The 27,029-nt window shown below is 43.5% G+C and overlaps 1 protein-coding gene across 4 annotated transcripts in view; it reads right to left on the bottom strand.

The window, feature by feature from the left end:
• Positions 1-27,029, bottom strand: part of LOC129828949 (inactive rhomboid protein 1-like) — a 51,855-nt gene that overhangs the window by 5,122 nt on the left and 19,704 nt on the right. Inside the window, exons 3-15 of one of the 4 annotated variants that reach the window (XM_055890289.1) lie at positions 26,683-26,822; positions 26,263-26,409; positions 8,495-8,732; positions 7,823-8,029; positions 6,089-6,217; positions 5,725-5,894; positions 5,231-5,488; positions 4,403-4,514; positions 4,165-4,239; positions 2,339-2,500; positions 2,129-2,229; positions 1,862-2,020; positions 376-552 (exon numbers count right to left, since the gene is read on the bottom strand). In XM_055890289.1, the coding sequence (XP_055746264.1) occupies positions 376-552; positions 1,862-2,020; positions 2,129-2,229; positions 2,339-2,500; positions 4,165-4,239; positions 4,403-4,514; positions 5,231-5,488; positions 5,725-5,894; positions 6,089-6,217; positions 7,823-8,029; positions 8,495-8,732; positions 26,263-26,409; positions 26,683-26,822 (2,075 nt within the window). Of the gene's footprint in view, positions 1-375; positions 553-1,861; positions 2,021-2,128; positions 2,230-2,338; positions 2,501-4,164; positions 4,240-4,402; positions 4,515-5,230; positions 5,489-5,724; positions 5,895-6,088; positions 6,218-7,822; positions 8,030-8,494; positions 8,733-23,734; positions 24,599-26,262; positions 26,410-26,682; positions 26,823-27,029 lie in introns of those variants that run through there. The other 3 variants (XM_055890290.1, XM_055890291.1, XM_055890292.1) reach the window with 3 other exon arrangements.

The following is a 27,029-nucleotide window of genomic DNA, read 5'->3' as shown; positions in this document are numbered from 1 at the left end:
GTTTTGTATATCTTCCCTATCAAATGAACATACCTTTCTGACTCAAATAAGATTCCCACAAGGTTGCTCTGATATCTTAAAGATTTAAAACTGAAATGTAACTTTTAAGTTGGATGTATTTGAAACTATCTACACTGGTCAGTCCAAAATGACTTTTTAATTCTGTCATGGAAATAAATGTATTTCCTGTTACCAAGTCATTTAGGGTTGTGTTTTTAGGGAGTGATATTTGTTCTTGTAGAATACGTTTATTTTTCTTCCATATTGTTCTAGTGTTCTTAACTATGAAGTTGTTCATGTTCTTAGCTTAATCCTTTCAAAATAGACACCTAAAAAGATTCTAATGAATATTCTTTACAGAGAAACACTACTCACCCAGCATGGAGGAATAGAGAGAGCCAGAGTCTGTAGAACTGGTCTGGGATCTCAGGGTTGAGGAAAGGAAGCAAGCCACACACATCATCCATACAGGCCACCTGGGAGCAGAGAGTAGCGTCCTCGTGGAAGTAGCCCTTCATAAAGTCACAGTACTCTCTGGACGTGATCTCGCACCTGAATAGTGACAAGCCAAGACAAGCCATTACAACATCAACTACCTATATCTGTGAAGACTGAGGGAACTGAAAAGCATAAAGTACAGGTTCCTCAGCAACACACTTTCAAAACATGGTTAATTGTTTCGATAAGTCTTATAGCAGGGATCATGAACTAGATTTCTTCTTGAGCGGATGCTCAGGAGGCCAGAACACAATTACAAATCATTTATAGACGACTAAAACATAATCACTATACAATCACATATACAGCTCTGGGAAAAATTATCATCACAGTAGGTGCGGGACCTGGAGAGTGTCTCACACCCACTGTGAAATTTGGTGGAGGATCGGTGATGATCTGGGGGTGCTTCAGCAAGGCTGGAATCGGACAGATTTGTCTTTGTGAAGGACACATGAATCAAGCCACGTACAAGGCTGTCCTGGAAGAAAACCTGCTTCCTTCTGCTCTGACAATGTTCCCCCACTCTGAGGATTGTTTTTTCCAGCAGGACAATGCTTCATGCCACACAGCCAGGTCAATCAAGGTGTGGATGGAGGACCACCAGATCAAGACCCTGTCATGGCCAGCCCAATCTCCAGACCTGATCCCCATTGAAAACCTCTGGAATGTGATCAAGAGGAAGATGGATCGTCACAAGCCATCAAACAAAGCCGATCTGCTTGAGTTTTTGGGCCAGGAGTGACATAAAGTCACCCAACATCAATGTGAAAGACTGGTGTAGTGCATGCCAAGACGCATGAAAGATGTGATTGAAAATCAGGGTTATTCCACCAAATATTGATTTCTGAACTCTTCCCAAGTTAAAACATTAGAATTGTGTTGTTTAAAAATGAATATGAACTTATTTTCTTTGCATTGTTCGAGGTCTGACAACACTGCATCTTTTTTTGTTATTTTGACCAGTTGTCATTTTCTGCAAATAAATGCTCTAAAGGACAATGTTTTTATTTGGAATTTTGGATAAATATTGTCAGTAGTTTATAGAATAAAACATTTTTTTTTAATTTTACCCAAAAACATACGTATAAATAGTAAAACCAGAGAAACTGATAATTTTGCAGTGGTCTCTTAATTTTTTCCAGAGCTCTATCTTTATATTATGCGTGAAAATACTTTGGAATATATTTCCAAAGTTTTTGTCACTTGGAGCTGATTTTCCAATCTTTTTCCAGTATTTTATGTCCAACAATAACTATAAAAAAAATGTATTTTTTTAATCAGAAAAATTGAGGGGCCAGTTGAGGAACCTCATATAGTATTCACCACTACCGTGCAGTTTGTGGAGGGTACTGTCTGTCCTCACCTCCCTTTGGTCCCAATGCAGCATGGCCGTCCAGTGATGGCACAGTCTACGTGGGGGAGGTTAGTGTGGTTGCCTGGGTTGTACCTGGTACACACTGGCCACTTGGTGATGTCATCAGGCCACTCATGAGGCGACACAGAGGCTGGCTCCAGGCATATTCTGAAACGAGAGGAACAGAGGAAAGAACATATAACGTATTAAGGGAAGAGGAGATAAAGAAGAAGAGAGGGAGATGGATGAAGAGGAGAGAGAGAAGCAGTTTATTACCTGGGGTCCTGGTGGCAGACTGAGCCGTGCTGACGGACCTTCCCCTCCAGGAGAGGAGCACTGGGGTGATGAGGCCACTTCACCCATACTGCTAGAGTAGACTGCAGAGGGAGAACAGGGGGAAGAGAGAGACAGGGGTTAATTGCTACAGATTTTAGGATATTAAACATAGTATGACTGTAACAGTAGTGGAACACCAGGGTAACTCACAGAGCACTCCTCCTGTGAGGTCTGAAGACAGCCGGAGCGGTCGTTCCTCACACAGCAGGCTGACTCCCGCTCTCTTCCTCTCTTCTCCTGGATCAGGTCATGAACCTGCTGGTCCTGACGCATGCAGGGGGAGAACTTAGCCCCCAGGTGGATTAGCGCCTCCTGCAGGTCAGGGGGAGGGTGTGCAATCAGAACACAGACAAGGGGCTCTATTTTCGGCTGGCGCTACGGCAGCGCAAGTGCCAAACGCACGTTCGTTTTGACATTACAGCATGTAAAAACAGGTACTCTGGCGTTTTGCACCACATGCGCCAGGTTCAGTTTTACCTGTCTAATATCAATTTATCTGTCTAATATCAATTTATCTGTCTAATATCAATTTATCTGTCTAATATCAATTTACCTGTCTAATATCAATTTATCTGTCTAATATCAATTTATCTGTCTAATATCAATTTACCTGTCTAATATCAATTTATCTGTCTAATATCAATTTATCTCTCTAATATCAATTTATCTGTCTAATATCAATTTATCTGTCTAATATCAATTTACCTGTCTAATATCAATTTACCTGTCTAATATCAATTTACCTGTCTAATATCAATTTACCTATCTAATATCAATTTACCATTCTAATATCAATTTACCTGTCTAATATCAGCTAGATGCGCTGAGGTAGGAATATTTGTGGTGTGTCCTTGAAAACAAGTGCAAAAGCAGGGGTTGGAATCAGTTCAGGGAACAAAACTGGAAACCGGAAAATAACAACATTTTTCAAGGAACAGAATCAGAACTGGGAACAAAAGTGATCTATACTTTTCCGGGAAACAGAACCATTATTTTAAAAGCATGGGAACCGGTTAATAACATTATTTAACATTGCAGGCATTTTTTTTTTGTCCCACAAAAAGCACAGCAAAGCAGCTATGCAAAGCCCTCCCTCTGTCTCTCAGAAACTTCTTCCAGTGTCTGCCTGCCAGCAGAAAATCTTTGTCAGAGTGCGGGCGTGTTTAGGCTACCTGCCCCTCCCCTCTGAAGCATAGGCTAGTGTAGCCTACTGACATTACAAGCATGATTCAGAATTCTGGTGCCGGTCTGCACACACAAGCTTGTTAGGTCCAACATTAAGCCATTTCTCTGAAGATCAAAGACATTCAAAGTTCCTCCATAGAAGCTGCACCTCCGTAGGTATAATTCTGTGGGCCTAATTCAGATAATGCATGTCAAAACAAGATCCCCAGCGCTTCAAGCCAAGCGTCCTTCTCCACCCTCTCTTGCTCTCTCCCCACCTGTAAAATTTTAGTCGCATCTCGTGCCCTACACTGTTCTTTCCATCACACATGTAACTATAGACTGCCTGCTCCATAGCAAGCTGCCCTATCCGCACTGATTGGTGAAGTAAATCTGGTCGGAACAGTGGAACAAACCCTCTGAAAAGCATTTTGGTTCCAACCCCTGCAGCGCATATCGAGAGATTTAAGACCAACGAAAAGCAGGTATTAGTGGTAACGCGTAATGGCATGGATTTTGTGAGCGAAAGCGCAACCTATCCAGCTGTGACACACAGTTCCCTTATGCTCACGGAACAAGAACGGAGATGTGCTTTTTGTGCCGGTAACCCTCGTATTAATAAACATCTTAATCACCAAAGTTTCATTATAATATAAAGTTTGGGAGCAGCATAACAGAGAGTTATGCTACCGGCGCTATGACTTACCATCGTGTAAGGTTTGTTCAAATACAACACAGCGTCTCATAGCTGACATATACGTAGGTTTAAATGATCAAATGAAGTACGTTAGCCTAAAAAAAGTTACACTTACAGAATTTGGTCCCACCCAGAAGTTTTCTTGTTGCACAAACTTGACGTTTTCATAAACACCTTTATTTCTCAATACCTAAAGAGGGACAGGGGAAAAGCCAAAGGGTTTACAAAGTCAAATGCAAAGACATAACACATTGACGCAATGGATCACTCATCACATTATAGCAAAGCACTATACAAACATCACTGTAACATTCATAACGCAAACTACATTATATAACAGTCACTGTACTGACCGAGTCGACGGTCTCGTGCTGGGAGAAGCCCACAGGGGCGATGCCGTAGAGACAAACAGTCAGGATGGTGATTAACAGGTGGACAAATGTGATCCAGTAGGTAAAGAAAGGCCTGCACACACACACACACACACACGCACGCACGCACGCACACACACACACACACACACACACACACACACACACACACACACACACACACACACACACACACACACACACACACACACACACACACACACACACACACACACACACACACACACACACACACACACACACACACACACACACAAACACACACAGAGAGAGACACAGACACACACACAATATCAATACGGTATATCACATAGTACAGCAGCTTGCCTCTTCTGTTAGAAAAACTATCTCAGTATGTCTGTGTGGACTTCACACTGACAACAGCTGCATCCACTAGGATAGGAGTTAGTAATGTATGACAACAACTGTGTAAACCATTGTTTCCCACATGGTGGGCTGGGACTCGACCATCTGTTACTGAGTCACACAGTCCTGGTTTGTTTATTAATCTAGAGGCCAGGTCAGTCACAGAAATTAGGTGCTTTCTATTATCCGTGATGACTCATACTGTATCTTATCTGGGGCAAACTCAGACACAGCTCCGACCTCCACTACAGATGTGACTGGGCTTTGCTCCTGTAGTGTGATAAAATCTTAGACATGTTTTATGTTACAGTGCGACTATGTGACCATGCCAGAGTTGAAGTCAAATGCATAGCAATGTAGCAAATTCCGAATTCCACATTGAAATTAAAGAATCGGAAAATCCTCATTGACAATAAAGTGTACCTGTGGTCGTCCATGTCCTCTATCTGTTGCTGGACGAAGCTGTCGATGCGTTTGCGATAGGTTCTGTTAGTGAGCCTGCCCACCATCCCTAGGCCGTAGGGCCTCTTCTCCCTGGCGAAGAGCTTCTTGACGGGCACTGTGATCCGCTGGCCTCGCCGCTGCCCGCTCACACTCACCACCTCCTGGCGCAGACGCATCTTGGGCTGGACCTGAGACAGTCCAGGTTCTTTACCCTTACGCCAGCCCCGCTCCAGGGGCCTGTGGAGTAGAGAGAGAAAGAGAGAGAGAGAGAGAGAGAAAGAGAGAGAGAGAGAGAGAGAGAGAGAGAGAGAGAGAGAGAGAGAGAGAGAGAGAGAGAGAGAGAGAGAGAGAGAGAGAGAGTAGCGGAGGAAGGGGAGATAGTGGGAGAGAGGGTCAGAAGAGGGTGTGTGTTAAGTGAAACTGACTACAGTAGCAGCAACAACTTGCGTGTGTGATGTCTGTGTTCCACTCACAGCATCAGGTGACTCCTCTCCAGTTCGTTCTTGTCCAAGGCGCCACCTGTGAGGTCACTCTCATCCGCTGCTGTGTTAGACTCCTCCTCTTTAATGGCGGCCTCAGACGGAGAATCAAACACATCGTCTGCATAGGTAGACAACTCCTCATCTCCTCTCCTCAGACCATCCTGCATGGAGGAGGAGAAAGAGGAGGAGGAGGAGCAGGAGAAGGAGGAGGAGGAAGAGGAGGAGGAAGAGGAGGAGGAGAAGGAGAAGGAGAAGGAAAAGAGATGAAGAGGGACAGGAGGAACTGTGCGAGTGTGCTATCTGTGCGTGAATGTGTGATGGAATGTGTGTGTGTCTGTGTGTGTGTGTTACTCACTCTAGCAAAGAAGGAGGTGTCCAGCTCGTCAGGGAAGTCCACTGTGTCATCCTCAAGGAAACTCACTGGCATGAAGCTCCGCCTGCGACACCGCCGGGCTGCGCCCTCCCTCTCCCTCACCGTACGGCCCTGACACACACCATCATCATCATAATCATCACTGTCATCATCATCACTGTCATCATCATCACATTGTCGTCATTATCACCACCGTCGTTGTAACCGCTAATAAATACTCTCTGATACACATTTATTGCATGATATTACATTACTGTGTGACAATGAGACCATGACGGGTCAATTCCATTTAAATTCCGTCAGTTCAGGAAGTGAATTAAATTTCAAATAGAAATGGAATTAAACCCCAACCCGGGATCAAAAACACATCCGGTAAACAGCATCCCCAAAGCCCCAGACCAGTGTCCTCTCTGACTCCTGACAACCATCTGTGGCCAGTGGCCATGATGATTATGATGCTTTGACCTCTTGAGGCGGGATTAGCCCTGCAGCGTTCAATGTTTCAGTTCCAGATACACAGTATTCTACTGGCTAACAGAACAGACACACAGCTGAGCATTCTGACTGGAGGACGGGACTGACAGCAGAGTTATCCTAATGCCATCTGTTAATTACGTGTCCCAAATGGCACCCTATTCCCTATTTGTCAAAAGTAGTGCACTAAATAGGGAATAGGGTGCCATTTGGGATGCAAACATTGTCTCCCTCCCCAGCCTAGTCATCTACCTATGTGCCCCCCACCACCCTGCCTGACACCACAGGACAGGAGAGAGGAACAGCCTCTGTACTGTACTGTTACACCAAAGCCTAATCCTACAAGACAAGCTGGAGCTCAACTTTTACATAACACTGACATTGGTAATCGTCCTATAGGATATAAACATACACATACTCTGTGTGTTTGTGCTTGTGTGTGTGTGCGCGTGCGTGCGTTTGTGTGTGTACCCGTGTATGTGTGCGCACGTGTGTCCATTAGCAGGCTACAGTAAACTGGGGTTGTGTGATTAAGTCTCGATCCATGCCATTTTTCCATCTCAATAACCATTTTGGGGAAAGAGATCAATGCTTAGACCAAACAATGCAATCCAGTAGGGTTCTGCTGTGTTTAGCTGTGTTTTATTGTGCCACCATTAACAAAGACCACAGAGCAGAAACTGTTCAGTGACCAGAGTTATATCAGACAGACAGCATCTAAGCGATACTGAGACTACAGAGACTAAGGTGTTTGCCTACTTGGCTTGAGATAGTAAATATGAGTCAAGGTGACTCCCAATGATGCATTTAGTTAGATCAAAGCAGTGTCTGTTACTAGAACTGTTTTATCTCAGCTGCTGGAGTATCAGGGATGATTCATCAACAGTACAGTGGTAAACATGCGGGAAACACATCTGCTCCCTGCACACACACACACACACACGCACACACGCACACACGCGCACACACGCACACACGCACACACGCACACACGCACACGCGCACACGCGCACACGCGCACACGCGCGCACGCGCGCACACGCGCACACGCGCACGCGCGCACGCGCACACACGCACACACGCACACACGCACACACACACACACACACACACACACACACACACACACACACACACACACACACACACACACACACACACACACACACACACACACACACACACACACACACACACACACACACTGATCCTCACATCTGACAATGTCTGTGCGACACACACCTTAACCAGCGCTGCGGCGGCCTTGAAGCTCATGACGGCAACCGACTCTCGCTTGCGTCGCCGCGGTAACCTGTTGAGGGCGGAGCGCGAGCTGGAAAATGAGCAGAGAGAGGCGGCACCAGGGGTGATGGGGGTCTGGGGTACGCTGTAACCATCTACCTCCTCCACCATGCGGAACGCACGGCCCCGCGCCAGGGGGTCCACAATCTACACACACAGAGGCAGACACTGTAATGTCCCATTGGATTGTAAACACCACAGAGCCAAGCATATCCTTTCAGGTTATTTGGTGGTGAACTCACTTGAATAGTTACAACAATGGGGCTCTGCTAAGAGGCTACATGACAGGTCAAGGTCACGGTCATATCAATACACAGGTTACCATAGTGATGGACCTTTAATAGTTGCATTACTCCATGTATTAATACACTCATCAGCTTACATCACAGAAACAAACACCCCAAACAAGCCAAATATCAATTCTCATATCTATTTTGAATTGTATTGAATAACGTCATTGTTCCCAAGGGAGAGACATAGGATTGATATTGGGTAAAGAAACACAACACATGACATATGCACATATGTATGGCAAGAGACAGAAAGAGAAAAGAGAGAGATATTAAGAGAGTCTATGAATGTATAGTATGTCTGTGGGCGGCTCTGCCCTACCCGCTGCATGGCATAGGGGTGGTGGGGGTGGTGGTGATGGTGGTGTGGGGGGAGGTAGAGGGGTGGTGGGGTCTCAGTGCTGGTCAGAGACAGGTTGTCTTGGCTGGACAGCTCCATCTCCCTCATCACCTGGGCCTTGAGGCGGCCGTAACGCTGGTTGCAGTGCTGCAGGCTCTTCCTCCTCCATCGCTGGGTGCTGTCGTTTTCCTTACTGACCCCGAACCAGTCTGCCGTGCCCCTGAGGGGACAGAGACGGAGATTAGGTCAGGGTGAATCTCAGTTCACTAATGTACTTGGTAGTAATAGTTGGTAGAAAAAGTTCCAATTTAATTCAAAGAGAAATGGCACGAAACAAACACTCCGTCTACGAGGCATTATTCAGGTTGAGTGTGGGCTCTTTTCTTTGCAGAGAGTGCACGGAAAAGACAGAAACAGATCACAATAACATAGATTAAACAGCCCAGGCAATGCAGTGGGTTTGTAGTTTATTTGTATATGGACTGTGGCCATTTGATGTCACCATGTGAGTGTGTTCCCCTACTCCCCTCTCCTCAGCTCCACCATTTCAAACCCTACCCCAGTGTAAAGCCTGAGATATTTGGAGCGACTGACCGGGCTAGGGCATTAGTGTTGTGCGTCACCACTCAGTCAAACAATGACAGAGCACAGCAGGATTACATCACTTCCACTCACACAGAGTGGAAGTCAACTCCAGCTGCAAAATATGTGCCTTACAGTGCCAATGACATGCCACTCACACAAAAACATGCTCAGACACACTAAATACAGCCCCAATGCATGAACGCACATGCATGTACACATCAAACCCAGTGACGAAAAAGACCTGGGAGAATAAAGTCTACAGATAAGCCCTCTTTCCTCTTTTAGTGGATATATGTATTAGTAGTGTCTGTATTAGGAGTGTCTGTATTAGTAGTGTCTGTATTAGGAGTGTCTGTATTAGTAGTGTCTGTATTAGGAGTGTCTGTATTAGTAGTGTCTGTATTAGGGGTGTCTGTATTAGTAGTGTCTGTATTAGGAGTGTCTGTATTAGTAGTGTCTGTATTAGGAGTGTCTGTATTAGTAGTGTCTGTATTAGGAGTGTCTGTATTAGTGGTGTCTGTATTAGTAGTGTCTGTATTAGTAGTGTCTGTATTAGGGGTGTCTGTATTAGTAGTGTCTGTATTAGTAGTGTCTGTATTAGGAGTGTCTGTATTAGTAGTGTCTGTATTAGGAGTGCCTGTATTAGTAGTGTCTGTATTAGGAGTGTCTGTATTAGTGGTGTCTGTATTAGTAGTGTCTGTATTAGTAGTGTCTGTATTAGGGGTGTCTGTATTAGTAGTGTCTGTATTAGTAGTGTCTGTATTAGTAGTGTCTGTATTAGGGGTGTCTGTATTAGGAGTGTCTGTATTAGGAGTGTCTGTATTAGTAGTGTCTGTATTAGGAGTGTCTGTATTAGTAGTGTCTGTATTAGGAGTGTCTGTATTAGGAGTGTCTGTATTAGGGGTGTCTGTATTAGGAGTGTCTGTATTAGGAGTGTCTGTATTAGTAGTGTCTGTATTAGGAGTGTCTGTATTAGTGGTGTCTGTATTAGTAGTGTCTGTATTAGTAGTGTCTGTATTAGGGGTGTCTGTATTAGTAGTGTCTGTATTAGTAGTGTCTGTATTAGTGGTGTCTGTATTAGTGGTGTCTGTATTAGTAGTGTCTGTATTAGTAGTGTCTGTATTAGGGGTGTCTGTATTAGGAGTGTCTGTATTAGGAGTGTCTGTATTAGTAGTGTCTGTATTAGGAGTGTCTGTATTAGTAGTGTCTGTATTAGGAGTGTCTGTATTAGGAGTGTCTGTATTAGTAGTGTCTGTATTAGGAGTGTCTGTATTAGTGGTGTCTGTATTAGTAGTGTCTGTATTAGTAGTGTCTGTATTAGGGGTGTCTGTATTAGTAGTGTCTGTATTAGTAGTGTCTGTATTAGTGGTGTCTGTATTAGTGGTGTCTGTATTAGTAGTGTCTGTATTAGTAGTGTCTGTATTAGGGGTGTCTGTATTAGGAGTGTCTGTATTAGGAGTGTCTGTATTAGTAGTGTCTGTATTAGGAGTGTCTGTATTAGGAGTGTCTGTATTAGGAGTGTCTGTATTAGGGGTGTCTGTATTAGTAGTGTCTGTATTAGGAGTGTCTGTATTAGTAGTGTCTGTATTAGGAGTGTCTGTATTAGTAGTGTCTGTATTAGGGGTGTCTGTATTAGGAGTGTCTGTATTAGGAGTGTCTGTATTAGTAGTGTCTGTATTAGGAGTGTCTGTATTAGGAGTGTCTGTATTAGGAGTGTCTGTATTAGGGGTGTCTGTATTAGTAGTGTCTGTATTAGGAGTGTCTGTATTAGTAGTGTCTGTATTAGGAGTGTCTGTATTAGTAGTGTCTGTATTAGGAGTGTCTGTATTAGGAGTGTCTGTATTAGGAGTGTCTGTATTAGGGGTGTCTGTATTAGTAGTGTCTGTATTAGGAGTGTCTGTATTAGTGGTGTCTGTATTAGGAGTGTCCGTATTCGTAGTGTCTGTATTAGGAGTGTCTGTATTAGGAGTGTCTGTATTAGGAGTGTCTGTATTAGTAGTGTCTGTATTAGTAGTGTCTGTATTAGTAGTGGCTGTATTAGGAGTGTCTGTATTAGTAGTGGCTGTATTAGGAGTGTCTGTATTAGTGTCTGTATTAGGAGTGGCTGTATTAGTAGTGTCTGTATTAGTAGTATCTGTATTAGGAGTGTCTGTATTAGTAGTGTCTGTATTAGGAGTGTCTGTATTAGTGGTGTCTGTATTAGTGGTGTCTGTATTAGGAGTGTCCGTATTCGTAGTGTCTGTATTAGGAGTGTCTGTATTAGGAGTGTCTGTATTAGGAGTGTCTGTATTAGTAGTGTCTGTATTAGTAGTGTCTGTATTAGGAGTGTCTGTATTAGTGGTGTCTGTATTAGTAGTGTCTGTATTAGTAGTGTCTGTATTAGGGGTGTCTGTATTAGTAGTGTCTGTATTAGTAGTGTCTGTATTAGTGGTGTCTGTATTAGTGGTGTCTGTATTAGTAGTGTCTGTATTAGTAGTGTCTGTATTAGGGGTGTCTGTATTAGGAGTGTCTGTATTAGGAGTGTCTGTATTAGTAGTGTCTGTATTAGGAGTGTCTGTATTAGGAGTGTCTGTATTAGTAGTGTCTGTATTAGGGGTGTCTGTATTAGTAGTGTCTGTATTAGGAGTGTCTGTATTAGTAGTGTCTGTATTAGGAGTGTCTGTATTAGTAGTGTCTGTATTAGGGGTGTCTGTATTAGGAGTGTCTGTATTAGGAGTGTCTGTATTAGTAGTGTCTGTATTAGGAGTGTCTGTATTAGGAGTGTCTGTATTAGGAGTGTCTGTATTAGGGGTGTCTGTATTAGTAGTGTCTGTATTAGGAGTGTCTGTATTAGTAGTGTCTGTATTAGGAGTGTCTGTATTAGTAGTGTCTGTATTAGGAGTGTCTGTATTAGGAGTGTCTGTATTAGGAGTGTCTGTATTAGGGGTGTCTGTATTAGTAGTGTCTGTATTAGGAGTGTCTGTATTAGTGGTGTCTGTATTAGGAGTGTCCGTATTCGTAGTGTCTGTATTAGGAGTGTCTGTATTAGGAGTGTCTGTATTAGGAGTGTCTGTATTAGTAGTGTCTGTATTAGTAGTGTCTGTATTAGTAGTGGCTGTATTAGGAGTGTCTGTATTAGTAGTGGCTGTATTAGGAGTGTCTGTATTAGTGTCTGTATTAGGAGTGGCTGTATTAGTAGTGTCTGTATTAGTAGTATCTGTATTAGGAGTGTCTGTATTAGTAGTGTCTGTATTAGGAGTGTCTGTATTAGTGGTGTCTGTATTAGTGGTGTCTGTATTAGGAGTGTCCGTATTCGTAGTGTCTGTATTAGGAGTGTCTGTATTAGGAGTGTCTGTATTAGGAGTGTCTGTATTAGTAGTGTCTGTATTAGTAGTGTCTGTATTAGTAGTGGCTGTATTAGGAGTGTCTGTATTAGTAGTGGCTGTATTAGGAGTGTCTGTATTTGTGTCTGTATTAGTAGTGTCTGTATTAGGAGTGTCTGTATATAGGAGTGTCTGTATTAGTAGTGTTTGTATTAGTGTCTGTATTAGTAGTGGCTGTATTAGTAGTGTCTGTATTAGTAGTATCTGTATTAGTAGTGTTTGTATTAGTAGTGGCTGTATTAGGAGTGTCTGTATTAGTGTCTGTATTAGTAGTGTCTGTATTAGTAGTGGCTGTATTAGGAGTGTCTGTATTAGTATCTGTATTAGTAGTGGCTGTATTAGTAGTGGCTGTATTAGGAGTGTCTGTATTTGTGTCTGTATTAGTAGTGTCTGTATTTGTGTCTGTATTAGGAGTGTCTGTATTACCGTTTTTTTACCATCACTTTGACACTAATTTCAGAACCTTGATGTCATTTTTCAAAACTCTAGACACAAAACTCACAACCAATGATCAAAATGCAAATTTTTAACACCTTTTCCAATTGCTTGGATACAATACACATAAAGCTAAGATCATTTGTTCATTGAACTAAAATTACCTGTTCAAAATGACACAACTTAACATCAAAGTATTACCATTTCAAAATGCAATTCACACATTACATCTGAAATGACTGTCTATTAATTTCATTACAATGATCTAACTATCAATTGATACAACTGCTCAAAATGATAAGTAACTGTTGCATTACTCTTAATGCATAGTTTCATGGAAACTGACAAACAAAATTCCATGTTTAGGTCATGAAAGTTTCAGGATAACGAGATCCATTGACACCAATTACCGTGGAACATGAACCAATTGTACTACATTATCTATGGCTGTAATATTTCATCATCATTCTTTATCAGACACTGTTTCTATGTTCCCATGTACCACTTTTCCAGACCATGTTTTCAGATTTGACATTACTGTACACTCACCGGCCACTGTATTAGGTACACCTATCTAGTACTGGGTAGGACCCCCTTTTGCTTCCACAACAGCCTGAATTATTCATGGTGTTGTACGTTAAGAGATGCCATTCTGCACACCACTGTTTTAAACAGCTGTTATTTGAGCATTTGTGGCATTTCTGTTAGCTTGAATGAGTCTGGACATTCTCCTCTGACCTCTCTCATTAACAAGGTGTTTTTGCCCACAGAACTGCCGCTCACTGAATGTGTTTTGTTTGTCGCAACATTCTCTGTAAACTCTAGAGACTGTAGTGCGTGAAAATCCCAGGAGGGCAGCTGTTTCTGAGATGCTGGAATCACCATGTGTGGCATCAACAATCATACCACGGTCAAAGTTGCTTAGATTAGCTCATCCTTGCTTGAGCTAAGTCAGGTCTGTAGAGGGGATGGCATGACCTACGTCATTGTGTGGGATAATGTCAGGTTCCACCATGCTCAAATGGTGCAAGCATGGTTTCAGGCCCAACCACAATTTGCCACCCTGTACTTACCCCCCATACTCTCCTTTCCCTAACCCGATTGAGGAATTTTTCTCCACATGGAGGTGGAAGGTATATGATAGGCGCCCTCACGAACAAGCCACCCTTCTCCAGGCCATGAATGACGCATGCAATGAAATCACGGCAGACCAGTGTCAGGCCTGGATTCGCCATGCCCAAAGATTCTTCCCAAGATGTTTGGCTAATGAAAACATCCATTGTGATGTGGATGAGAACCTGTGGCCAAATCCACAAGAAAGGGTTGATGGAAATATCGACGTACAGTAATCAATCTTTGTGTTGCTTTTTACAGTAAGCCAGGTGAGGAACACTGCAGTTGATGTTTTACAGTAAGCCAGGTGAGGAACACTGCAGTTGATGTTTTACAGTAAGCCAGGTGAGGAACACTGCAGTTTATGTTTTACAGTAAGCCAGGTGAGGAACACTGCAGTTGATGTTTTACAGTAAGCCAGGTGAGGAACACTGCAGTTGATGTTCTACAGTAAGCCAGGTGAGGAACACTGCAGTTGATGTTCTACAGTAAGCCAGGTGAGGAACACTGCAGTTGATGTTTTACAGTAAGCCAGGTGAGGAACACTGCAGTTGATGTTTTACAGTAAGCCAGGTGAGGAACACTGCAGTTGATGTTTTACAGTAAGCCAGGTGAGGAACACTGCAGTTGATGTTTTACAGTAAGCCAGGTGAGGAACACTGCAGTTGATGTTTTACAGTAAGCCAGGTGAGGAACACTGCAGTTGATGTTTTACAGTAAGCCAGGTGAGGAACACTGCAGTTGACCTTTAACTGTTTTTTATTTTTTTGTGGCTAATTATTTTTGCTTTGATTCAAAGAAACCTATGTTGTGATTTTATTGTATTTCATCAATAAATTTCATATTTTGTTCAATGACTCCACTGTGTCTGTAGTATTCTCTCTACTAGTCATTTTACAGTGATGTATTTACGTGTAGTAGCATAATGAAACATGTATCACATATTTTGTACTACAATATTTAATGATTGTACGAACAACTACACAGTGAAACTATCGGTATCTTGCGTGTGGGTGATCTAAATGAATGTTCCTATGGTATTTCATGATAAATTAGTTATTTAAACCAATGATTCTGCAAGTGCAAGGTTTCTTTAAAGATATGAATGCACAATGCAATGTTTTGAACATTGTACAGACTGTGTTACAAGTGATGACCCTTTTGAGTTTTGTGTCCAGAGTTTTGAAAAATGACCACAAGGTTCTGAAATTAGTGCCAAAGTGATTGTTAAAAACTGTAGTAGTGTTTGTATTAGTTGTGTCTGTATTAGGAGTGTCTGTATTACCGTTTTTTTACCATCACTTTGGCACTAATTTCAGAACCTTGATGTCATTTTTCAAAACTCTAGACACAAAACTCACAACCAATGATCAAAATGCTAATTTTTCAAAACTCTTAACACTTTTTCCAATTGCTTGGATACAATACACATAAAGCTAAGTAGTGTCTGTATTAGTAGTGCCTGTATTAGTGTGAGTGTCTGTATTAGAGTGAGTGTCTGTATTAGCGTGAGTGTCTGTATTAGTCTGAGTGTCTGTATTAGTAGTGTATTAGTGTGAGTGTGTGTGTGCGTGTGTGTGTGCGTGTGTGAGTGTCTGTATTAGTATTAGTGTGTGTGTGAGTGTGTGCGTGCGTGTATGCATTAGTATTAGTGTGTGTGTGTGTGTGTGTGTGTGTGTGTGTGTGTGTGTGTGTGTGTGTGTGTGTGTGTGTGTGTGTGTGTGTGTGTGTGTGCGTGTGTGAGCGTGTGTATTAGTATTAGTGTGTGTGTGTGTGTGTTTGTGTATTAGTATTAGTGCGTGTGTGTGTGTGTGTGTGAGTGTTTGTGTGCGTGTGTGAGTGTATGCATTAGTATTAGTGTGTGTGTGTGAGTGTATGCATTAGTATTAGTGTGTGTGTGTGTGTGTGTGTGTGTGAGTATATGCATTAGTATTAGTATTAGTGTGTGTGTGTGTGTGTGTGTGTGTGTGTGTGTGTGTGTGTGTGTGTGTGTGTGTGTGTGTGTGTGTGTGTGTGTGTGTGTGTGTGTGTGTGTGTGTGTGTGTGTGAATGTATGCATTAGTATTAGTGTGTGTGTGTGTGTGTGTGTGTGTGTGTGTGTGTGTGTGTGTGTGTGTGTGTGTGTGTGTGTGTGTATGCATTAGTATTAGTGTGTGTGTGTGTGTGTGTGTGATTATATGCATTAGTATTAGTGTGTGTGTGTGAGTGTATGCATTAGTATTAGTGCGTGTGTGCATTACACTGCATATGTATGTCTTCCCCTAGTGACCCTCTGTATATGTAGGAGTGTCTCAGAGTGTGTAAATCAGGAGGAGAAGTGTTCTGTGAAGGATGTGGGTCAGAGGGTAGAGGAGTGTTTACAGTAGAGAACATTCAGTAATAACACAGTCTCAATCATTAGAGAGAAACCAGCCAGCTGGGGAAGCCTTTTAAGGCTGCGCACCGTCAGGGGAGAGAGGGAGGGAGAATTCTCCCAGGAGGGAGTAATGTTTAAGAGGGGTCACAGGTTTAGGTTGGGAACAATGTTCCCTCAAATTCTTATAGGCACTGAGAAAATTTCACGTCTGCTGAGCGCAAACTTGAACATTGTGAAAATTCTGTGCAACTTTCGGCACGCGTTTACTGTGAACGCTGAGGCTTTCCCCGCTTTAAATTACAATTGAACCGTGTTCAAGTAGGTTACTGTGGCTGTTTGATCATAATGTAGGCCTGCCAGAGTGGCCTACCATCAAAAACACAATGGAGAAAACACATCCCATAACATTTTAACATGGAAATAGCTGTTCTATCATTCAGCCTACAGTAGCAGCCAATGTGTGGTGTTCAATGTGGGCCTGCATGCAGAGCATGACATTAACCTGTTTATCCCACTTGGTCTTCAGACAAGGAGGTGACTGAAAATGTTGTTGTGTTGTTTGATGCAAGAAACCCCTTTACAAAATAAAATGCATCATTATTGGCTAGCTATTGGCTACTTAGCTTATTCATTAGTGCCTCAAAATACAACACTGCCCCTTTAAGACAAAAAAAGCTCTTTACTATTCAAAGATGGCTAGAAATGCACACATTTTGTGCTCTTGTAGGAAGCAACCACCCTCATTGCTGACTTCAAATGATCTATAACTGGGCTAATAACTCAGTAACTAGCTAAGAATATTAACAAATGTGCACGCACACGTGGCTACATGCAGCTCTCGCTTTGATCTCAAACAATCTACTCATGACTGCTCATGCTGTAAAAACAGTCCAGTTCAAAGTGAAAGGCACAGATCCAAATATGGTAATGGTCAATTTGCATATAGGCCTACTGCAGCTTTGATTGGTTATGACGCACCAGTCTGCGTAGAGTACAGGCCTGAGACGTGCCTGTCAGTGCAATAGAATCCTACTCCGATGCGTTCTGCCTAAAAAAAATCTCTTGCATAGTTAGTATTGTATACTAAGTCTTGCATAGTTAGTTTTGTTTCAGTATGTTGCATTGAAAGTGGCCAATATTGCGTTGATTCGATCACAATTCCCACAGTAAAGGGAAACGTTGATCGTGTTAACTAACGGGGAAAACTCTACAAAGTTGAGTGAAGTTCAATCTGTTACTTCTCTGCACATGCTGATATTTCTTCTGCGTGGCAGTCCCTCTAAGCTGCACGGCAGTCCCGTGCACACGCGCAGTTTACAGGGAATGGTGGTTGAGAGGGCTTAGCAGGGTTGGGGGGGGGGGGGGGTGGGGGGGGGGGGTAGACTGAGTGGTGGTGATTGACAGAGAGAGGCTCTCAGGGTATCAGGATACGTAAACACCACAGAAGAAGAAAACATAGAGTGACACATGCAGTCCATCTTTACAGTTAAACACACTCTGTGAGATGAGGTTCTGGGAAGACTCATTTACTCTGTAGAAGGTTGTTTCTAGGAAAATAAACACCTTGATTCACTAGGCTACAAACCTAGTGTGTACACGTGTGTATGCACCAGGGTTTCCGTTAGGAAAATGGGGCGCCGGTCATTTGAATTTAATTTGAATTTAATTTGAATTTACCGGACATTTGAGAAATCTGCCAGACCCAAATGCATTGGGTGTGTAACCTGATTAGGGCGTCCACCGAAGATGCTCAGAATGACAGAAATCACATTTAGATGATGGTCATTCATATTAACAGAACATGCAAGTCCAGGATGCAACAATGTGAGGTGCTTCTTACCGAATTCTGATGTGCACTTTGAAGATGTAAGAATAACTCGCCACATTTACTTTTCCTCAGTCAACAAGATGTGTTACGAACAGCAACATCACAAGCCTATGTCAATCTACTATCCTCAATATATATATTTTTTAACCTATTCTATTGGTCAACTTGTCAAGGAATAGCCTGTTCCAAACACTCTGGGAGTTGTGGGACGAAAGATCCCAAATTCATACAACCAGTAGGCCTAGGCTACATAAAAAAAAATGAGGCAATGAGTCTGATGCAACAGATCAGAATGTTTAGCTTAAAATGTTGATAACCTATTATTACTTCATAGCAATGTGCTCAAGGCAGTAGGCTACTGTCACGTTCTGACCCTAGTTATTGTGTTAATTGTTTGTTTTAGTGGGTCAGGACGTGAGTTGGGTGGGCATTCATAGTTTTGTGTCTGGTTTGTCTATTTCTGTGTTTGACCTGATATGGTTCTCAATCAGAGGCAGCTGTCAATCGTTGTCCCTGATTGAGAACCATATTAACCTGTTTGGGCTCAAGGGGCAGTATTGAGTAGCCAGATAAAAGGTGCCCATTTCAAAAAGGCCTCGTACTCAATTCTTGCTCGTACAATATGCATATTATTATTACTATTGGATATAAAACACTCTCTAGTTTCTAAAACCGTTTGAATTATATCTGTGGGTGAAACAGAACTGGACTTAGAGCAATTTTCCTATGTGTATGTCAGAATGCAGAATTTTGCTGGCTGTTCTGAGACCTGTGTATTAATTTGCCTGTCCTCTATTGGTTGAGATGCACTGCATACGCCTTCCCCTGGGTGTCAGCAAATAGGGAGACTTGAAATGGAGTTTCTACGTAGTTCCCAAAGGTTATAAATTGCTTGGAACCGAAGTGTCCCATCTTTCCACTCTTCGCTCTGACGCAGGGAGGGTCTTGGCATATCATTTTAGAAGCTCCCGTTTTAGCTCCTAGATATATCCGGCTCTGTTTTTATTTGATATAGGTGTTGAAGACATCGTAATGTTGTTATTTTAAACCAAATTATATCAGTTTATGTCAGTATATTGCGATTTTCGGGTATTTATTTTCGTGACGTTGTAGGAAGTTGGGTATCTCTGGCCCACATGGCTATTGTTTACTGCTAATTGCAACGTTGAAGACGACATTCTCCAACCTAGCAACGATTCTTTTGGACAAAGGACACCTTTCCCAAGATTCTGATGGGAGTTCATCAAAAAGTAAGAACTATTTATGCTGATAAATCATTGTTGTGTTGGAAAAAGTAAAATGCATAAGCCGCCATTACTTGCAGTGTAGCCTTGCTTTATCGCAGCCTGTATTGCGCAGTAACGTTAATTTTAAAAATGTAATTCAGTGATTGCATTAAGAACTAATTTGCTGTCCAACCTGTATTTTTTTAGTCAAGTTTATGAATAGTTTCGATTGCTGTCCAACCTGTATTTTCTTTTGTCAAGTTTATGAATAGTTTTCGATAAGATTAGGTGCCTTTACAAGATGGCGCCAGACAGATTGCTTGACGTTATGGACACTATTCTCATTGTATAAGCACGATTTGTGGAGCTAAATATGCAAATTTTCGAACAAACTCTATATGCATTGTGTAATATGATGTTACAGGACTGTCATCTGAAGAATTCTGAGAAGGTTAGTGAAACAATTAATATATTTTGGTGGTTTATACGTTATCGCTATTTTTGCCTTGAATCAATGCTGTTGTTATGTTTGCTATTGTGCTAAGCTAATATAACGCTATATTGTGTTTTCGCTGTAAAACACTTGATAAATCGGAAATATTGTCTGGAATCACAAGATGCCTGTCTTTCAATTGCTGTACACTATGTATTTTTCAGAAATGTTTTATGATGAGTATTTAGTTATTTGGCGTTGGTGTCTGTAATTTTTCTGTCTGCTTTCGGTGCAATTTCTGACTGTAGCTGCAATGTAAACTATGATTTATACCTGAAATATGCAAATTTTTCTAACAAAACATATGCTATACAATAAATATGTTATCAGACTGTCATCTGATGAAGTTGTTTCTTGGTTAGTGGCTATTTATATCTTTATTTGGTTGAATTTGTGATAGCTACGGATGGAGTAAAAAACTGATGGAGTAAAAAAAGTGGTGTCTTTTGCTAACGTGGTTAGCTAATAAATTTACATATTGTGTCTTCCCTGTAAAACATTTTAAAAATCGGACATGTTGGCTTGATTCACAAGATGTGTACCTTTCATTTGCTGTATTGGACTTGTTAATGTGTGAAAGTTAAATATTTAAAAAAAATATCTTTTGAATTTCGCGCCCTGCACTTTGAGCTGGCTGTTGTCATAAGTGTACCGGCGTCGGGCTGCAGCCATAAGAAGTTAAGGTAACCTGTTTGGTGTTGGGTTTTGTGGGTGATTGTCTTCCGTGTATGTAGTTGTGCCACACGGGACTGTTTGTCGGTTAGATTCTCGTTTTGTTTTTTTGTTTCTTGTAGTGTTCAGTTTATTTGGTCCGATCCCTACACCTCCTCTTTAGACGAAGAGGAGGAAATCAGACGTAACAGAATCACCCACCACCAAAGGACCAAGCGGAGTGTAAAAGGGCAGCGACAGCAGCAGCAGCAGCAGCAGCGCAAAAAGGAGAATTGGCCATGGGGGGACGTTTTGGACTGCAAGGGTTGCTACACATGGGAGGAGATCCTGGCTGGAAAGGATCGCCTCCCATGGGAACAGCTGGAGGCAGCTCGGAGAGCAGAGGCAACCGGAGAGAGGAACCGGCGGTATGAAGGTACGCGGCTAGCACGGAAGCACGAGAGTCAGACCCAAAAATTTCTTGGGGGGGGGGGGGGGGGACACGCGGAATGTGGCAAAGCCGGGTAGGATACCTGAGCCAACTGCCTGTGCTTACCGTGGAGTGAGAGGGCGTCGTACTGGTCAGACACCGTGTTATGCGGTAAAGCGCACGGTGTCCCCAGTACGCGTGCTTAGTCCAGTGCGGGCTATTCCACCTTGCCGCACTGGCCGGACTAGGTTGGGCATCGAGCCGGGTGTCATGAAGCCGCCCAACGCATCTGGCCTCCAGTGCGTCTCCTCGGGACCGACGTACATGGCACCAGCCTTACAAATGGTGTCCCCGGTTCGCCAGCATGGCACCGTCAAAGCTAGAGCTTCCATGGTCAACTGTAAGTGCTGTTATTGTGTAGTGGATACATCTAGGAGCAACAACGCCTCAACCACGAAGTGGTAGGCCACACAAGCTCACAGAACGGGACCGCCGAGTTCTGAAGCACGTAGAACGTAAAAATCGCCTGTCCTCGAGCACTCACTACCAAGTTCCAAACGGCCTCTGGAAGCAACGTCAGCACAAGAACTGTTCGTCGGGAGCTTCATAAAATGGGCATCCATGGCCGAGCAGCCGCACACAAGCCTGAGATCACCATGCACAACACAGGAGGTTGGTGGCACCTTAATTGGGGAGGACAGGCTCGTGGTAATGGCTGGAGCGGAATAGGTGGAATGGTGTCAAATACATCAAACACATGGTTTCCATGTTTCCATGTGTGATGCCACTCCATTTGCTCCGTTACGGACATTATTATGAGCCGTCCTCCCCTCAGCAGTCTCCACTGATGCGGCAATGCCAAGCGTCGTCTGGAGTGGTGTAAAGCTTGCTGCCAATGGTCTCTGGAGCAGTGGAAACGCATTTTCTGGAGTGATGAATCACGCTTCACCATCTGGCAATCCGACGGAGGAATCTGGGTTTGGCGGATGCCAGGAGAACGCTACCTGCCCGAATGCATAGTCAACTGTAAAGTTTGGTGTACGACGAATAATGGTCTGGGACTGTTTTTCATGGTTCGGGCTAGACCCCTTAGTTCCAGTGAAGGGAAATCTTAATGATACAGCATACATTCTAAACAATTCTGTGCTTCCAACTTTGTGGCAACAGCTTGGGGAAGGCCCTTTTGTTTCAGCATGACAATGCCCCCGTGCACAAAGCGAGGTCCATAAGGAAATGGTTTGTCGAGATCGGCATGGAAAAACTTGACTGGCCTGTACAGAGCCCTGACCTCAACCCCATCAAACACCTTTGGGATGAATCGGAACGCCAACTGTGAGCCAGGCCTTATCACCAAACACCAGTACCCAACCTCACTAATGCTTATGGCTCAATGGAAGCAAGTCCCGCAGCAATGTACCAACATCTAGTAGAAAGCCTTCCTAGAAGAGAGGAGGCTGTTATAGCAGTATAGTGGGGACCAACTCCATATTAATGCCCGTGGTTTTGGAATGAGATGTTCAGGTGTCCACATACTTTTTGTCATGTAGTGAAAATAAGATACATAACGAATATACTGTAGCCTACACATGCGCAAATTTAATTCCACTAAATTATGCAAATCTACCAATAGACCAGTCAAATGTATTTACATCAACTGGTAATTCCATAAATGAATAGGCTAAAAGGAATTATTTCGCAATGGGATTTTTTCTTCTTCCTCCTGACAATTGGCCGGCGGCAATTTTACTTAACGGCTTTTCTATTTTTTATAGGCCAAAAGCTGGCTATTACCGGCTAACGGAAACCCCGGTGTGCACGCTTGCGTGTCTGCATTTGAATGTGCGTGATTGTGTGTGGATGTGTGTGCGTGTCACAGTCACACCCAAACTAAATAACACAACAACAACTGGTTCATGAGTACACCAGTCTGCCAAGCGACAATGATTGAAACTACATCACCCTACATCAATAGGCTTTTTGATATCCTAAAGGTAGGGTTGGTTGGTGCACACAGTGTACTATTTCATTCACAATCATTATCTACCTCTGATTGGGAAGCTTAGCTGACTAGTCACACACAAAGCAATAAATCTGCCACTCAAAGAAAGACAAAGATGCAAAGAGAAAGTAGTGCCCTATAAGGATAGCCAATGCTACCACTTTCTCCAATCATTCTGAGACCGGCAGAGATCATAACAATCAACAGCTATTGCCAGTAGAGCCAGAAGCTCCTGGTATTATTCCACTACCAGGGACATACAGACAAAGGTCATGTGTAGCTTGGGGAGACATTTAGTGAGGGTTGAACATCCTTATTTATGTCACACTGATCCGTGCATGTTCTATTTCCCTTGTTCTATTACATTTGGGTCACATTGGAGCAACTAACATTGTAGAAACAAGCATCCATCAACTATGAAAAATTTAAAGATCAACGGTTCCTTTGTAAAATACTGTCAGGGATCCCTGCACAGCTGGAAATTCTCTCCTCTAATCTCCCCTCTCGCTCCCTCTCTTCTTTCCTGTTCCCCGACTCCTTCCCTCCCTCCTGTTTTCCACATGTTCCTCTACCCAGTCCCACACTGTCTTACCTGTCCAGCACATCCCTGTCTCCCCCTGCCCCCCTCCTGTCTCCCCTCTGTATTCCTTTCCAACACACTAACGCACCCCTCCCCATTCTTCCCTCTAGTCCTCCTGTCCAGGCATTTCCATGTTGCCCCCCCCCCCCCCAAAGTCCTCTTACCTGTCCAGTCCATCCCAGTCCCAGGAAGCAGGTAGGGTCATGCCTCTGGCTCACACAGAGCTACAGCAGCCTGGAGCCACAACCACATAATGTCCTGGTCTCCCCCCTAACCCCTGTCCAACATCTGACCCCACGTCACCCTCTGGTTCACAGCTGGTGAGAATAATTGAAGGTCAGTTGAGGCTGAGAGCTGCTATACATCCACTGGGTGCTGATGTGAAATGTACTTCCATTCAGTAGTATGTTCTTCCCAGAGAGGGGGTCAATCAAACGGCATGGCAAAGTTGATGATCCTCAGACCAGATGATCACACTAGGAGAACGTGTCGTCTAGAAGCTGGCTGACCTCCAGTGTGACTCCGAAATAATTGTCTTTCTCCTGCAGCACTGTGATCCGTCTATCGTGCTTGGAAATAGAATCCAACAGACTTTTAATTCAACAGAAGATTTGCTCTCTGAACTTGAGACAAACTTGACGCAGTGTGATATTCTAGTCTGTATCTATTACAGGGATTTGCTGTCTTCAGCTCCATAACCTCCAGGCTATGATCTGTGATCCGTCTACTGTGCTTGGAAGTGTTGAGTATCCAGTTTTCCTCAAAACGGTCTTCTCTCTCCAGTATCTGTCTTCTCTCTCCAGTATCTGTCTTCTCTCTCCAGTATCTGTCTTCTCTCTCCAGTATCTGTCTTCTCTCTCCAGGATTCCTTTTAATTCAACAGAAGATTGTCTCTCTGAACTTGAGGCTGTGAAATCTTTCCGCCTGTATCTCCATGAATCCTCTCTCTCTAGCTGCCTGATCCTCAGTGGGAATGGACAACGGATCTACATATCTGCTCTCTGTGAATCTCTGTTCCCACCTCCCTAACACACTTAGTTCTACATGCCTCTCTCTCTCTCTCTCTCAGCCCTCTCTTTCTATTAACCCCTCCTCTCTCCCTTTTTCTCTGCCCCCCCCCCCCCTGTTTGGGGAGTTTGTGTAAATTGGGCAACGCTCCCACTAACATACCAGCACTTCCCAGGAAGAGAGAGATTACAAGAAGAGAAAAAACAAGGTAGGTTGTACATATCAGGCGGTGGAGGGAGTGTGTGGGACCTGTCTCAACAAGAGAGAGAGAGAGAGAGAGAGAGAGAGAGAGAGAGAGAGAGAGAGAGAGAGAGAGAGAGAGAGAGAGAGAGAGAGAGAGAGAGAGAGAGAGAGAGAGAGAGAGAGAGAGAGAGAGAGAGACAGAGACAGAGACAGAGACAGAGAGAGAGAGAGAGAGAGAGAGAGAGAGAGAGAGAGAGAGAGAGAGAGAACACAAAATTGACACTGCAAAGTCATGAACCCCTTGCATGATCATGAGGAAACTACCTTAGGGTGAGGCGTGAAAAAGGTTAACTAATGCCTTTCGCTCAGCAGGCTAACACAGTCTTATAACACACTGCTAACACGGGGGGGTTCAAACTCAGTCAGTCACATACTGTATCATCATGTCTATGAATATAACTCCATAGGTGTGACAATAACTCCATAGGTGTGACAATAGCTGTCAATAGAAAGTTAGCATTGCTGACATTCCTGTCCCTCTCACAGGCCTTAGCCTGCCAGTACAAGTGCCCCCTCACTGTGCTACTGTCATGCTATTGATAGAGTCCTACTGGAGCCAACTGGACCACACACACACACCGTGGTTCCACCTTTCGCATGCGAAGGTTCAGGCAGGCCTTTGAAGAGGTAGCTGTCTTTGGTGTTGGTCCACTGTCACACAATGAGCTGAAAACACAAACCAGCTACATGGAGCTCCGATGGATTCACAGCGGCCTTGATGTGGGAGGCCAGGTAGCTACTCTTTATGAGTCATTGTGTGTGTGTGTGTGTGTGAGTGTGTGTGTATAAGGGGTGGTGGGTGGAACGTGTGAATGTATCCTCTATGCGTCATGGAACATAGTCAAAAACATGAAAACATAACGCACAGCAGATGTGGTCCCTGTGTGTTGTTCTGACACATGATTTGGTGAGCGAATTGCTGGAAGTTTGCATTATTTCTTCAGGGGATTCTTACATTATCGTATTGAGGATTCTTACATTGTCGTATTGAGGATTCTTACATTGTCGTATTGAGGATTCTTACATTGTCGTATTGAGGATTCTTACATTGTCGTATTGAGGATTCTTACATTGTCGTATTGAGGATTCTTACATTGTCGTATTGAGGATTCTTACATTGTCGTATTGAGGATTCTTACATTGTCGTATTGAGGATTCTTACATTGTCGTATTGAGGATTCTTACATTGTCGTATTGAGGATTCTTACATTGTCGTATTGAGGATTCTTACATTGTCGTATTGAGGATTCTTACATTGTCATATTGAGGATTCTTACATTGTCGTATTGAGGATTCTTACATTGTCGTATTGAGGATTCTTACATTGTTGTATTGACACATTATCTTACTATTTTCCTTCTCTCTCTTCCCTTGTTCCTTCTTTCATCCTTCTCTCTCTTCATATTCCTCCTCATCCCCTCCCCCCCTCTCTCACTCTTACTTGATGATTTGTTTGGGGATGGACGAGCGGCGGCGGGTGACCAGTTTGGGGACACAGGAGCGCCTGCGGAGCACAGACACCCGTCGGGGGCCCCTCTGGCCCTTAGGAGGGACCGTGTTGACCCGCTTGAAATGCACCCTCTTCTCACTACACACACACACCAGACCGAGGAAAGCCGGGGAGGCAGGTAGGCAGATGGGGAAGGAGAAGGAAGAGACACCAAGAGAAAGGAGAGAGAGTGGGAAATAAAGGAGAGGAGTAAAAAGGGAAATGAAAAGAGTTTAGTTTAGATCAGCTGGAAAAGAGTAAGAGTCAGTTCGTAAAAGTTAGTGTTATTTAGAAAAGATATTCAGGTAATGCAGAAGCAAGGAGAGTGGAAGGTGTGGTGTGTGATACACGTGTACGTGTGTGTGGTCTCACCTCTTGATGGTCTGTGTGATGGAGGGCTGGCGCTGCAAGGGGGGTTGGAGATGGTTGCTGGTGTCAAAGTTTGCGATGCCTGATTGTATGTTCTCGCCAGGCATGCTCACACTGCGCAGGAACCCCTGCCTCTTCACCGGCTGCGACACACACCAGACAACAAGAAGACATTGCACCTCAATAGCTGAGTGGATTAACTGTAGCTGGTCTCTATTGTACGCTTGTATTGAATCTGTATTGAACCTGTGTGTAGACCAGATTACAGCAACTGTACATGTATGTATGAATGTGTGTGGGGTGTGTGCTCTACCTGTATAAGTGTGTGTGTTGTGTCTATCCAGTTGCAT

Source organism: Salvelinus fontinalis, chromosome 30 (assembly GCF_029448725.1).
Source record: "Salvelinus fontinalis isolate EN_2023a chromosome 30, ASM2944872v1, whole genome shotgun sequence".
NCBI classification, from domain to species: Eukaryota; Metazoa; Chordata; class Actinopteri; order Salmoniformes; family Salmonidae; genus Salvelinus; species Salvelinus fontinalis.
Note: the sequence above shows the minus strand (reverse complement) of the source record. Positions and strands in the feature narration are given on the sequence as shown.